This window comes from Mauremys reevesii, linkage group 2 (genome assembly GCF_016161935.1).
Source record: "Mauremys reevesii isolate NIE-2019 linkage group 2, ASM1616193v1, whole genome shotgun sequence".
NCBI lineage: Eukaryota > Metazoa > Chordata > Testudines > Geoemydidae > Mauremys > Mauremys reevesii.
Window position 1 is genome coordinate 269700232 of NC_052624.1, and position 14496 is coordinate 269714727.

Here is a 14496-nt window from a genome sequence, read left to right on the forward strand (position 1 = left end):
AAAACAAGGGTTTTCACCTTTCTGACCATCATCTACTTGCCTTATAGTAACTGAACTGATGATATAAAACTAAGTTTATAACAATTATTTCCAAGGCAATTTAAATGTATTGTAAACAGAGGATTATGACTTTGCTGCATAATCAAGAAGAACAAGGGTTGAGAAGAAATTTCTTTTTCAAACTAAACATCTTCCATAAAAGTAAAGGGAAAAACAAAAATTACTGTTCAATTACTGTTTGTAGAAATGCCCTCTTTTTTCAAGGTTTCCCTGGTATGAAAATCCCACTTTAAGGTTAAAATCCAGATCCCAGTTAGTTTAGTGGCTGGGATGGGTTCTATGGGATCTTACTTCCCCTGACTGCAATGATCCTCTGGTCTTGCACATTTACAGAATAACTAAGCCACTACTTCCATACTCCTCAGGAGCTGAACTCCTCTGCATGACCTCCTCTGCCAGGCAGCAAAACAACACGAGTTCGGCTGCTTAGCTAACCCCCACACCAGAGGAAAATGGGTCTGGATTTATCCATAAATTAATATGAAAAGATTTATTATTAGTTAATCCATTACAGTTTATCACATAAGTGTGAATTACAAAACCAAACAAGTGCGGAAGATTCTGTAGCATATTCTAAGGAGACACAACCCATCATGTATGAACACTAACTGTGAAGTAAATTCAAGAACAAATTTAAAGAGAAATAACTAGAGAAGGGATTTGGAATTCCATAATGAGAAATTTAACAGTTAAGATTGGCAGGTGGAATGAAAATTTTTTTTCTTCCATCCTCGAACAGTTTTTTTCTTATTTACCTTTTCCCTTCACTTGATTATAGCTTAATATATATCTCACTATGGAAACCCTATCTACACATATATACTCCATTCCAACTGTATACTGGGGAAGTGTTCATGTTCAGTACTTACATATCACTTGATGGAGTGGGTTTGGGTGAAGGACTAGGTAAACTCCCTTCCATTATATCATTAAAACAATTATTTCCTACATTCTTGGCCAGCTGTAGCAAAAACAAAAGCACATGTTTTCAGAATTTGCTATTGGTCTCAAATGTTCAAATAAGACTTTTTTTTTTTTAAATACAGTGCATTTTTCTTAGCAGCAGCAGAGGACAGTACAAATAACGAAACACAAAATGAATGTATAGTGTTAAAGTTAAATGTAGGCTATGTCTACATTTGGAACAGGGTGTGCAATTCCCATCTCAAGCAGACTTAGTCGTGTTAGCTCTGATCGGACTAGCATACTAAAAATAGTGTAACTGTGGTATCAGTTGCACAGGAGAGCCATGCCGAGTACAAACATGCCTGGAGCCCTGTGGGTACGTACTTGGGCTAGCCCATTCTGCCACTTGCCTTGCTACTATGGCTACACTCCTATTTTTTAGCACACTAGCTGAATCAGAGCTAGTGCGATTATGTCTACTTAAGACAGGAATTGCACCCCCAGCTCCAAGCATAGACATAGCCTTAATGGATTGAAAAATATTCTTGTTACTTACCTTATAGTAATTGGAGTTCTTCAAGTGGGGACCCTATGTGTATTCCACGCTAGGTGCACATGCCGTTGCATATGCCTGAAACAGGAAGATTTTTCATTAGCAGTGTTTGTTGGTCCACATCTGCACCTCTGCCTCCTCATGCTCTGAAACAAGAGCATATGAGGCGGTGTGGACTAGACGTCTCTTCAATTCCTTCTGTACTATGACTCACCTTAGGAAAGAATCCAAAGAAGAGGGGAAGGAGGCAGGGTAGTCGAATACATATAGGGCCCACACATCTTGAAGAACTCAAGTTATATAAGGTAAGTAACCAGAATTTCTTCTTTGAGTGATAGTCACTATGTGTATTCCACTTTAGGCGGCTCATAAGCAGTCCTTATTGAAGAGGAGAAGGTATTCTGCTATATCACATATTTCAGGATCACTGTGCTGAAGGATGCATCTGCTGAAGATGCTTGTTAGGGTGTAATGCCTAGTAAAGGTATGCACAGAGTCTCATGTTGCTGCTCTACAGATTTTCAGGAGGACATCCTGAAGAGATGCCACTGAGGATACCTGGGCTCTGGACGAGTGGGCTCTGACACTCTGTGGAGGAGCTATTGCAGCCAACTCCTAGCATAGCAGGATGCAACCTGAAGCCATTTAAGAAGTCTCAGTGAGGAGATACCCTTTCATATGTTCAGCAAAAGAGATGAATAGTCTAGGAGATTTCCTGAAGGGTTTTGTCATCTGCAAGTAGAACACTAAGGCTCGACAAACATCCAGAGAATGGAACTTCCTATCTTCTCTGGAAGGAATATGACCAGATTTAAGTAGAATTTGGAGGGAATCTTTGGAATTAATGTAGGGTGTTACCTCAAAGAGACCTTATCCTTATGGAATGCCCTGTAGGGAAGGTATATCGCCATAAGAGCCTCAACCTCACCAAACTCTTCTGGCAGACATAACTGCAGTCAGAAAGGCCACCTTTATAGACAGCTGAAGAAAGAAGCAGGAGGCTAAAGGTTCAAATGGAGGATTCATTAATGTTGCAAATATGAACAAGACTGAGGTCCCAAGCTGAAGTATGTTTTAGCACCAGAGGAAAGCTTAAGGCCTTTTGAAAAAACTCACTGACATAGAAAAAAGAATGAGGAGTACTTGTGGCACCTTAGAGACTAACAAACTTATTTGAGCATAAGCTTTTGTGGGCTAAAACCCACTTCATCAGATGCATGCAGTGGAAAATACAGTAGGAAGATATATATACACACAGAGGACATGAAAAAATGGGTGTTGCCATACTAACTATAATGAGAGTAATCAGCTAAGGTGACCTATTATCATAGGGTGGGTGAAGACCAAAAAGTTCTCCACCAGAGAAAGGAAGGCGCTAATTGTCACCAAATGCATTTGCAGCAAGTTGAGGGTCAGACCTGATGTTTTTAAAGAAAGAAGGTAGTCCAGAATGAGTGGTATCTCTGAGCCCTGCGGAGGTACAGTAACTCCTTACTCAAAGTCATCCCGGTTAATGCTGTTTCATTGTTACGTTGCTGATCAATTAGAGAACATGCTCATTTAAAGTTGTGCAATGCTCCCTTATAATGTTGTTTGGCAGCCACCTGCTTTGTTCACTGCTTGCAGAAAGAGCAGCCCGTTGGAGCTAAGCTGGTGGACTTTGAAGCAGGGTGGACCGGCAGGCCTGGAAAAAACTCTTATTTTGCAGCATAACATTTTCTTAGAGAGACTTTCCTGCTATTATTAAGGATGGATTTTACTGCCTTAGAACATGACCTCTCTAAATTCATCATTCATCCAAATACCGAGCTATTAGACAGAGGGATGCTGGATTCGGATGGGTGGCCTTGCCTCTGTCTTCAGTCAGCAGATTAGGAAACAGCTGGTTTTGTATGCATGGACTTGAAGCTATCTAAAGGATGATAGCAAATCAAAGCTACCTCGGCCACCAGGGTGCTACTAGGATTATTGAAGCTGTGTCTTGCTTGATTTTCCTCAAGATCTGAGATAAGAGGGGAATGGGTGGCAGAGTGTATATTAGCATCTCCTATCAGCATATTAGGAGTTGTGTCCCTGAGTTGCTCCAGAACAGCAGTCCGGGCACTTCTTGTTTTCTTCAGACACAAAGGCATCCACAAAGGGAATTCCCACTGTCAGATGTGCTGTACCACTGAGTTGTGAAGCATCCAGTCATGGTCTCTGTGGATGTTCCTGCTGAGGCTGTCCCGTAGGATGTTCAGTATTCCCACGAGGTGCACTGCTGAGACACAGATCATAGAATCATAGACTATTAGGGTTGGAAATAGATTACCTCAGGAGGTCATCTAGTCCAACCCCCTGCTCAAAGCAGGACCAATCCCCAGATTTTTACCCCCGCTCCCCAAATGGCCCCCTCAAGGATTGAACTCACAACCCTGGGTTTAGCAGGCCAATGCTCAAACCACTCCCCCGGTGTCAGATGCACCAATTTCACAGCTTGATCACTTCCATGCAAAAAGGCAGAGATTTCACTCCTCCCTGTTTGTTTATATAGTACACTATAATCATAGTCTTCGTGGGCTAGAACCCACTTCATCAGATGGCACATCAGATCCTGTCTGAATATTCTCCCACGAGAGGGGGTGCCTGAAAGGAGACAGGGAGGGATGTTTTCTGGTTAGGATGAACAGAAGTTTTATAAGATATCTGGTGGTGACAATTTCTGGGACCTTTTAATGCACCATGATATGATGCCATGCTGGGGAGAAATGGGCCAGGTGGCTACTGAATGAAGTATGGGTGCAGAAGGGCTGGTTTGTGACTCTCAAGGGTCCCGTCAAAAAGATTTCTTGGAAGGAGCCTGGGGCTGGTGAGAGAATGACAGACATTCTGTCTGCTGCACTGCACTCTGGTGCTTCATGGAAGGCTCATAGGCCCTTTTGTAGTAAAAGAGCTGAGTAGTGGGACACTGCTTATATAGTGGTGGCGTATTTTCTCCAAGATGCATATACCCAGGAAGCAGAGGGTTGCATGACGGTCCTCACAAATATGCAATGACTTATCCATTTTGTCACTGAACAGGTGGTTGCCCTCAAAGGGAAAATCTTCCAAAGTGGCTTGAACTTCCTTTGGAAACCCAGAGGACTGGAGCCATGAAGCTTGTCTCATGACAACAGAAGTCTCCATGAAGTAAGAAGTGGTGTCTGCTGTATCGAGCGAAGCTTGAAGGAACGATCTAGCTGTCACCTGACCCTCATCGATCACGGCTTGGAAATGCGATCAAGCTCCTCGTGTAGGTAGTCTGTGAACTCAAAAAACTTCTTACAATTAATAAAATCATACTTAGACATCAAGGCTTGATAATTTGCAATGCAAAACTATAGGCTAACCAAGGTGAAACATTTTCATTTGAAGAGGTCTACTTGTTTGGTGTTCTTGTTGTAGGCAGCAGACTTAGGTTGGAGTAGTTCGTTACATTCAGTGATGGCCTATACCACTAGAGAGTTCTGGGTGGGGTGTGAAGGTAAGTTTTTCGTCCTCTTAGAAAGAACAAAGTATTTCTTCTCCATTCTTTTCAGAGCAGGGGCAGGGGAGGAAGGGGAAGTGACTGGGTTGTGCTAGACCTTTTTTGGCCAGCTCTAATATGGCCTGGTTGAGTGTAAGTGCCATTTTGCTAGGGCCTGCACTCTGAAGGATATCTAGCAACTTACAAGTGGTATCCTGAATTTTTTCAAGGGGAATCTGGAGTGCATCTGCAATTCTCTTCTGGAGATCTTGGAACTGCTTAGTCATCAGATGGTGATGGCGAGGCAGGTGCAACCACCTTATCAGGAGATTAAAACAAAAACGCTGTTGGGGGGAGCAGGTCTGTTGGTTTAAGTTGCTCCTTCTCCACATAGTGCTCCTCAGTGAGCGGAGGTTCTTCCTTATGAGGGGACTCCTGTCTGATCCTCTGTACCCAGGAAGTCTTAGATGTGGATCTCAGTGTGAAGGACCATATGGGTAAGCAGGTGGTGTTATGGGGAAAGATACCATTGGTCCTGAGCTGGGCAGGGTCCTGTGGCATAGGGTGGGTGCTCAAGAGCCTCTGGAACCTTTGTTGGGGGTAATCCTGTATCTTGGTACTGTCGGTGGACCCACTGTCTCAGTCTCAAACTTTCCGGAAGAATAAGAGTCCTCAGATTGCACTGGTGGAGCTGCTGGTACCCGTTATCTTGTAATGCCTCAGCGGATCATAAGTACCAGCAAATAGCCAGCGATGTGGGAAACTCTCTGCTGATTACCGGCTCAGAGAGGATTGGTGACCCCAGGTCAGAATATTCAGCCTGGTCATCAAGCACAGTACATCCAGTCCTTGAGGAAGGGGAGCAGGAGGAGCTTCTACCTCTTGGCAGAGCCAATGGTGCTAATTTAGATCAGGCAGTGAGAGCTGGTACTGCTGAATCCTTCTTCTTGCTGTGGGATGGTACCAGCCATGTGGGCAGCTGCCTTCTTTCCCTCACCAATGCTGGAGTTGGTCCTGGCCCTTCAGCAGCTGGTAGTTTCAGAGCACTCTTGGTTCGAGACAAGCCCATGCTTCCTGTGAGCTCCTGACACACCCACAGCAGGGTGCAGAGTCCCACCAGACTTGGAGGCCACAAGAGAAGAAGTCCACTTCTTGGATCATGACTTGGGAGGGGATTTCTCTCGTTTTTTTGAGAGAGTGCTCCCACCTGCTCTGCCTCCTACAGTCTGTAGTTCTTTCCTCTGATGATCTGGAGTCTGGGAGCACTGTGGCTGCATGGGCACAATAAGGTACCTTTGGCCAATGCACAGAGGGGTCTGATGACCCAATGTTGAACTGGGTCATCAGGGAGAGTTCCACCAGGAATCTTCTGAATTGCAACACTCGATATTGCTGGGTTCAGAGAGGAAATGAATGACAGATGCTGCACTTGGAGGGGATAAGGCAATAAAAACAAGTATTGTGGAAGTCACTAACCAGGAAGACCAAGGGGCAGGCTACACAGGACTTGAAACTGGGGGTCTCAGGCATACTAAGTACCCCAAATGAGGGGTAAAACTCCTACTAACACTATCCAGCTAAATACTAAAAACTAAATAACTAGAAAATGGTAAACTATTTACGAAAACTGGAATTTGAAGCAGGAACGTTAGCAAAGTTGTAGACACTTTGAGAGGTTCCATCTCAGACAAGGGGTGGTAAAAAGGAACTGGAGAGCTGGTCAGTCAGCACCACCCTTTATGCATTCAGTTCAGAGCACAAGGAGGCAGAGGGTGCAGCTGTGGACCAATGAACACTGCTAATGAAAAATCTTCTGGTCTCAGGCACATGGTGTGCATGCGCACCTCAAGTGGAATACACATAGGGACCATCATTCGGAGAACTTCAGAATTACCTTCTCCTCAAATCCTAATAATGCTCCCTCCCCCCACTCATAAACACTTTTCACAGTTTCCTATGCAAAACATAAATCTTTTTCTAGGTCAAACATATTTTGTTTGAAAAATGTCGAACTTCACTTTTGTCTTCTCCTACATCCAGTTCACAGTATCTCTTAACATCAGCGCAGGATCTTTCCCTCCAAATTACAGTTTCATCCAATGAAATTTAATGGCAACATTCTGAACTCTGTTATAGATTGCAATTAGCTTCCTTTTCTCTTATTATGCAAGGATTTTGTCAGTGGCTTTTGATTCAGGATCAAGACTACCTAACAAAAATAAAATTGGTAAATGGACAAAAGTATAAGTAGTACAAGATAAATCCTTCTTCACACTACTAGCAAAATGTACATTTGTCTGCAAAATATGTCCTTTAAAAAATAAGTACCAGTATATTATTTTATATCTGGAAGTATCCTTTATATGCAGAGTATCTGACTAAAGATATAAAAACCACAGAGACTCACCAAGAGTTCAGATGTTCCCAATTTGTCTAGTTCCAAAGACTGGATTCGAGAAATATGAACACCCATTTCCCTGTGTATTCCAGAACACTCTATACAGGTTAAAATGCCCAGGTTCGTTGACAGCCACGTTGGATCTGTAGAAGAGGTTGAGAAATAAAATACTTAGCAAATATTAAAAAGAGTGAAAGTTATATTCTGTAAAAACCAATATTCCTCAATGAAAATGACTCTCCTCTTAGGGGGTTAACAAAAACAACTTAATTATGAATATCTCGTGTTTTTTTCCAAAATTCATCACCAAACTGAACCAAAAAGTTAATAAAATGCATTTTTCCATGAATCACATTAAGTCTATATATTCTAAAAATCCACCACCTATCTACAAACATCTAGGCCAAAATTTTCAAACCCAGTTGCCTAAACACATGTTTAGGCACCTAAATGTAGTGCCCATCTCCCAAATGTATCCATTTTGGCCTTAATTTTTAATGCTCAAAGTGTATTTTTTCATAAAGGTTTCAATTAAGAAACATTTCACTATGGATGGAATGGACATCCATAGAGGTAACCTTTACACTCTAGGGCTGGCCCAGAAATAGTGCTCTGCACTGCCATGTGGGCATCCCTAAGATTAATACCCAAACAGTTCTCACATCATGTATGTTGCAAAATGAGCATGTTCAATGCGTGACAGCAACTTAACAGCAACAACATGGGCGGATTAGACAAGAAAGACAAGTTGTTCAAAATGAACCTCATTCAGTCTTCCTTGACCAGATAATTACATGCCCACTATGTGAAGTCTTGAGTCAAGAGTTTAAAGCAAAAAGAAAGAGGAGAGATGCTTGGGACTTCATTAAAAAACAACATGGCAAAGGTTAATAAAAAATGTTTCCTCAGATTTCCAGAGATTTAAACTTAACTATTTATCATCTTTCAGTACTTAAAAAGCAGTATTTTTCTATGGTTGCAATATTCTACTTACATATCTATCAATCTAAACATTTCTAATGTACCCATCATTGTAGAATGTAGCTACCAGTATAATATTGGTATCTGCTACCTGCCAGAGACATTATTCTTCTATCTTTCCCAGTCCTCCATTCTGAGGAACCTCCTTATGATATGTAAGCAGCAGCTATCAAGCAGTATAAACTTAGTAGCCCAACAATGATTTATAACTCTTAATTGTCCTCAAGCTCAGACAAGGGAAAACGACTGACCTGTAATTCTGCTGCTCTGAAGATATCATTCCGAAAGGATTCTTACACCGAGTCTTTGCTTCCTGGCACAAGACTGGAAAAACTACCAAAGCTCTGAAGATTTTTGGCACCGATGGGTAAAAGGATAAAACACAAACCAGGACACCCTATTGACAGTTGTGTCAAGCGCTTAGTTTAATTGCAAATCAATAAGGAGATGTTGTGCATCGTCCTATTACCATTGTCCTTAGGGTCCAGAAATTTTACTTTGGCAATTCCACGTGTCTCATGCTATGAAGCTGAGATCCAAGAATAAGACTCCTGGAGGATTACATCTTCCTTAATCACTGCCTAAGCACAACTCACATCCAAGCAGCTTACAAAAACAGTGATGCCAAGCAATTTCCATTCCATTGCAATAAGGATCTGGAGAGAGTGCAACAACATCAGCAGTTCAAATCCCACAATGGGGCTTGAACTGCTGAAACTGAGTGCAGACAACACGCAACAGTAATGAATGAGACTCAGAACACTTGCTCTTTTAACTAGGGTTGAAGGCTGATTTAAATATTGCTTAGAAAGTTAATCCGCACTCTAAATTTTTGAAAAAAAATAAGTTATTTTGCTTGAAATAAGACATTTGGTGACATTCATGTAAATTAAGATACCTGGTGATCCACAATCACAACAGACTTCATTTCCGGGTAATCTCTGTATATCATCAATAATGGCTTTTGTTAGATCCTCTAAACTGTTTTCCCCTGTGCTCTGCTCTCCGCGGAATGCCATGTTTAATGCTTCTTCTTTACTGTTAGTCAATACTGATATCCATCTAGTATAAAATGAAGGGTTTTCATGAAGATTGTTTTGCAAATACAACTTTACCTATAAACTATAGCAAGTCTGCAGGTGAAAGAACAGGGTAGACGTGGAGGGGAGGGGGTATGCTGGGGGAGAGACTGAAAAGAAAGAATGGGGGAAGGGCAGAAGTAAAACAAAAATGAGAGAAGGAGGAACAAAGTAATACAAGGGGAAAAGATTTTTAAATTGCTCATCAAAAAGTGTTTGAATTAATGTACTGGAACAATGTGTGCCATCATATGTAATTCCTGGTTTCTGCAAGTGTGTTAGAGCCTGGGAGTGGATAGAGACTAAGGGCCAGATTTGGAATGTAGGTACCTAGGCTCTTTTGAAAATATCACTAGGCACTTATCTGCATCTTTAGACACCTAAATTATTTTAAAAATCTGGCCCTGAGTTTTTTTCTATAATAGCCCATACACAAGGCCTGTGACGGCCAAATAGATTGGACAGTCAGGAGTAAAAATGGGACAGGATTTTAGAAAAGAGGAGAAAGATAAGAATAGAGAGTAATGGAGTAACAGTAGTGGCCAACATTAAGATTGTAACTGGTAAAATGTGATCTTACAGATATCAACCTGCAACTTAGTCAAGTTAAAACAAATCAACAGATTGTTAAAAGTTGTTTCAGGTATTATACCTGGCCTGAGTCTACCCACTGATTTTTAAGGGTCATACAACAACATTTCCCTATTTTTAAAAGTGTATTTCTCTCACTTGCTGTTGTGTGAAAGACCCAAACTAATAGGGGACATTGACTGACAGCTTTTACAAGGGAATTAGAAAAAATGGCTACACACTAAGTGCTGTCTAATGTATCAAATGAGCAAGCTGAAAAAAACAAATCAAAATAAGAACAAAATCCAGGGTTTTTTTCCTCCAATCCCTTTCAGCTACAGTAATTGTTTGTTACTTGGAGCTAAAGCAGATAAAATAGTACACATCTAAAAATGCTCTAACTCCTCTTAACCAATTTCCTGCTTAGATATTTCAACTTTCTATACTCAATGTGTGATTTTTTTTCTTCAGTGTGCTGTAATGTCTAGGTTCAACTGAATGGACTGATGATGAAACTTTAGACTTAATTTCATAGTCTCTAGATTGCAAATACTAACATGTGTAGGTAACTTTAGAGACATAAGTAGTTTAATGGGGAACTCATATGAACAACGTTACATCATAAATATTTGCAGATTCAGGGCCTGAATTTGTATTTGCACTCACATATGCACTTTTTTATTTTGTGATTAATGCACAAAAGATGAATCTGAGAACTAACTGTCTTTCCAAAGAACTTGCAAAGGAAGGTTAGTAAAAGCAAGCTTAACATGTCCCCTTCCCTCCCCCTGGGAAATGTAAGCATTTCCAGTATTTTCCCTCCATAGTTCTGTGTATGGAAAACAATACATGTACTACACATAATCTGAATTTGTAAAGTAAAATATATAAACACACTCTAGGTGGCAGTCATTTGCAATTTTGCTGATGAAGACCAGTTTGAGAAAGAAAAAGGAAGTATTCTTGGTTTCTGATATTAGCATAATCCAGATAAATTTAGGTAATGTACAAGCTGAAATATTTGTTCATTTAGAAATTGGCAACTGGCTTAAAGAACTTGTCAGCATTACAGTCATTATAGTTCCAATTTAATTGCAATTAGGATAAATAGATTAACATCCAACCTCAAATATACAATAGCAATTTAAAAAAGCAACTTTCAATCACTATTAGAAGTAATGAAAATTAGAAGAAAAATTGGATGCATGAGCTGACCACAGGTTTGATCTAGTGTTTCAAGCATTCTTTTATTTACTACAGTTACATACAGCAATAGCAATTCTCTTTTTATTCCTTTTAGCCAAGGAAATGAAAAATTCCATATAGCTGCATATCACCTGACGCAATCTCTGAAAAATTCAGCGCACAAAGCATGCTGTGTGCTGTAGCTAGAGATTATCAGCAGGGCCAATTTAACACAAACATTCATGCCATTTATATAACAGAATTGATCATCAGCACTCCAAATGGCAGAAATATAATACATACACTATTCACTGAAGAACTCCCTCCCCCGAAACCTCAAACCAGTAAAATGGCATTTTAACCCAATATGACATTACCAGGTGTCCTATGGGTCTCTATTTTAATCATAGCTTTGTTGTTTTGTACAGTTTCTGTCTGAAGTACACAGAATGCTTCTGCTTCACTGTATGAAGCCGCTGGACTCAATGTAATATGCAAAGATGATCAGATATAATTTTATAGTGTTAATGAAACCGGTTGCACTTGTCCAATCTTATTATAGACCAGGGTTCTGCAATCTCTACCACAATTGAGTAGTTGTCCAGTTTTCCATGTTGTTTCTTTTTCTCAGGTGTCTAGATATTGGACAGCTTTCTGTTTTCTCCGAGGACTCCCTTATTGCCCACAGGTTTCTGTCATTGGTCTGTTTTGGGGGCTGTGTGCTGAGCCAAGTAGCCTGCTAGGCTAGACTGAGAACTTGCTAATGAGGTTCTAGTTTCCTATCCTTTGATTCCTAATCCCTTTAGGATCCCTTGACAAGATGACAGGGATAATTCAGGGAGAACAGGAGTTCATAAAAACAGCTTCTAAGCACCTAGAGGAGCTAGCAAACAGGGAAGTTTTGCAAGGGAGTTGAGAGAGGGACTGTGGGACCCAGATACACCTAATAAAAATCCTTTAAACTTAGTACAATAACCACCCCCCCCACACACACAATAAAATAAAATAAAGAACAAATAAATAAATCCTGAAAGACTAAAAATAATACAGGCAGAAGTCCAGCAGTATAGTGAACGGCTATCTATTTTTTTGTACTGGATGCAGCACGTAGTACTGCATACGTGTACATTCAGTGCAGACCTTCAGAGACAGACTTCGGGCTCTTGAGACCAGAGTGGCTGAACTGGAAATGCTAAGGGAGACAGAGCGGTATCTACAGAAGATTTTCAGGGACACAGCAGAGTGGTACTACCCCCAACCTGATAGCCTTTCTGCTGTTAAGGAGGATGAAAGTCTCAAGGAAGGAGAACGTCAAGCTAGAACAGAAGAAAATATTCCCATAACTGGGACCCTTACTTCCAGATAATGTCCTGGTATCCTCTCGCACTGAGGATACCTCTCTGGGTGAGAGGACCCCAGTTATTAGGAAGAGACAAGTAATAGTAACGGAGGTTTTAATTATTAGAAATATAGACAGTTGGGCTTCTGATGATTAGGAGACTGGCTCAGTGAATTGTCTGCCGGATGCGAAGGTTGTGGACCTCTTGAGACATCTAGATAGACTTATGTGCCATGTTGGGGAGAAGTTGGTGCTCATGGAACATGCATGAAAAAAGGACATAGGGAAAGGTAGGAGAGAGGTCCTGGAGGCCAAATTTAGATTAAAATCCAGGATCTCCATGGTAGCATTCTCTGAAATGCTTCCAGTTCCACATGCAGGTCCAGAAAGACAGACAGAATTACAGAGTCTTAATGCATGGATGAGATGATGGTATTGGGAGGAGCAATTTAGTTTTATTATGAACTAGGGAACCTTTTGGGAAAGGAGGATCCTATATAGGAAGGATGGGCTCCGCTTAAACCAAAATGGTACCAGATTGCTGGCATGAAAAATTAAAAAGGTATTACAGGAGTTTTTAAACTAAGGGCTGGGGGAAAGCACACGGTTTGGACAGAGATGCACACAGTTTCTTTAGGGGGAAATTTATTAAAGGGGATACTCTATATCCTAATAAAGATGAGAGAATATAAGTTGAGAAAGTACAGCTAAGAACTGAAGAGAAACTCTGAAATGAAAAAGAGTCCCACTCAATTACATCATATGTAGCCAGACAACGAAATATTAACAAATTTTGTAGGTGTTTGTGTACCAATGCAAGAAGTCTAAATACTAAGATGGGTGAACTTGATTGCCTGGTGTTAAGTGAGGCTATTGATATAATAGGCATTAAAGAAAGTTGGTGGAAAGATGATAATGGGACATAGTAATAACAGGGTACCAAATATATAGGAATGACAAGAGTAGGTTGCGCTGTTGGGGGAGTGAAGGAAAGGAACCATAGAGTCAAATATACTAAAAATCTTGAATGAATCAAACTGAATTATAGAATCTCTATGGATAAAAATTTCATGCTTGAATAATAATAAACAACAATAATAAAGCAGTAGGAATATACTATCAACCACCTGACCAGGATGGTGATGGTGACTGTGAAATGCTCAGAGAGATTAGAGAGGCTACAAAAATAGACAATTCGGTAATAATGGGGGATTTCAACTACCCCCATATTGACTGTCACCTCCGGACCAGATGCAGAGATATAATTTCTAGACTGCATCAATAACTACTTCTTGGAGCAGATATTCCTGGAATACACAAGAGGAGAGGCCATTCTTGATTTAATCCTAAGTGAAGCACAGGATCTGATCCAAGAGGTGCATATAGCCAAAGAAGTTACTCACCTTGTGCAGTAGCGATGGTTCTTTGAGATGTATCCCCCAATGAGTGCTCCACTGCATGGGTGCTCCACTGTATGGGTCCCTGCGCTGCTGATCAGAGAACTTCAATAGCAGTGTCCACGAGCACCCCCACCCCCACTGTCTTTCCTTGTGCCCTGCCATGAGGCTAGTCAGTGTGCACAAGCTAACCCCCCTCAGTTCTTTCTCTACCGCAGAGTCATTGACAAGAACTCCAAAGTAGATGGGAGGAGGGTGGGTTGTCCTATCCCTGGCCTGGAGCAGCAGCATGGACATTTCTTGTTCAGGTAAGTGGCGAACAAGTCTGTGTCAGCATCCTCCACCGCCTGAACAGACTGTGAAGCACTACTGGGTATAGCTACTACTCATGGTTTTGCGGGAATTTACAATTGAGACTGTCCGCCATCAAGTTTTGTGTACCTGGGAGGTAGGCCGCTGACAGCGTGGGAGATGCACCAGTTCCATAGTCTCATCACTTCTGCACAGAGGGAGGGAGACTGGGCTCCATCTTGTTGAGTTATGT

General features: G+C 41.1%; 1 protein-coding gene across 4 annotated transcripts in view; it reads right to left on the reverse strand.

Annotated features, from left to right (window-relative positions):
- The window catches only part of ASAP1 (ArfGAP with SH3 domain, ankyrin repeat and PH domain 1), a 323210-nt gene that overhangs the window by 63787 nt on the left and 244927 nt on the right, over positions 1-14496 (reverse strand). For all 4 annotated transcript variants that reach the window (XM_039523658.1, XM_039523659.1, XM_039523657.1 and 1 more), the window contains 3 exons: positions 9281-9444; positions 7411-7544; positions 930-1021 (listed from right to left, as the gene is read on the reverse strand). In XM_039523658.1, coding sequence (XP_039379592.1) covers positions 930-1021; positions 7411-7544; positions 9281-9444 — 390 coding nt within the window. The remainder of the gene's footprint in view (positions 1-929; positions 1022-7410; positions 7545-9280; positions 9445-14496) is intronic.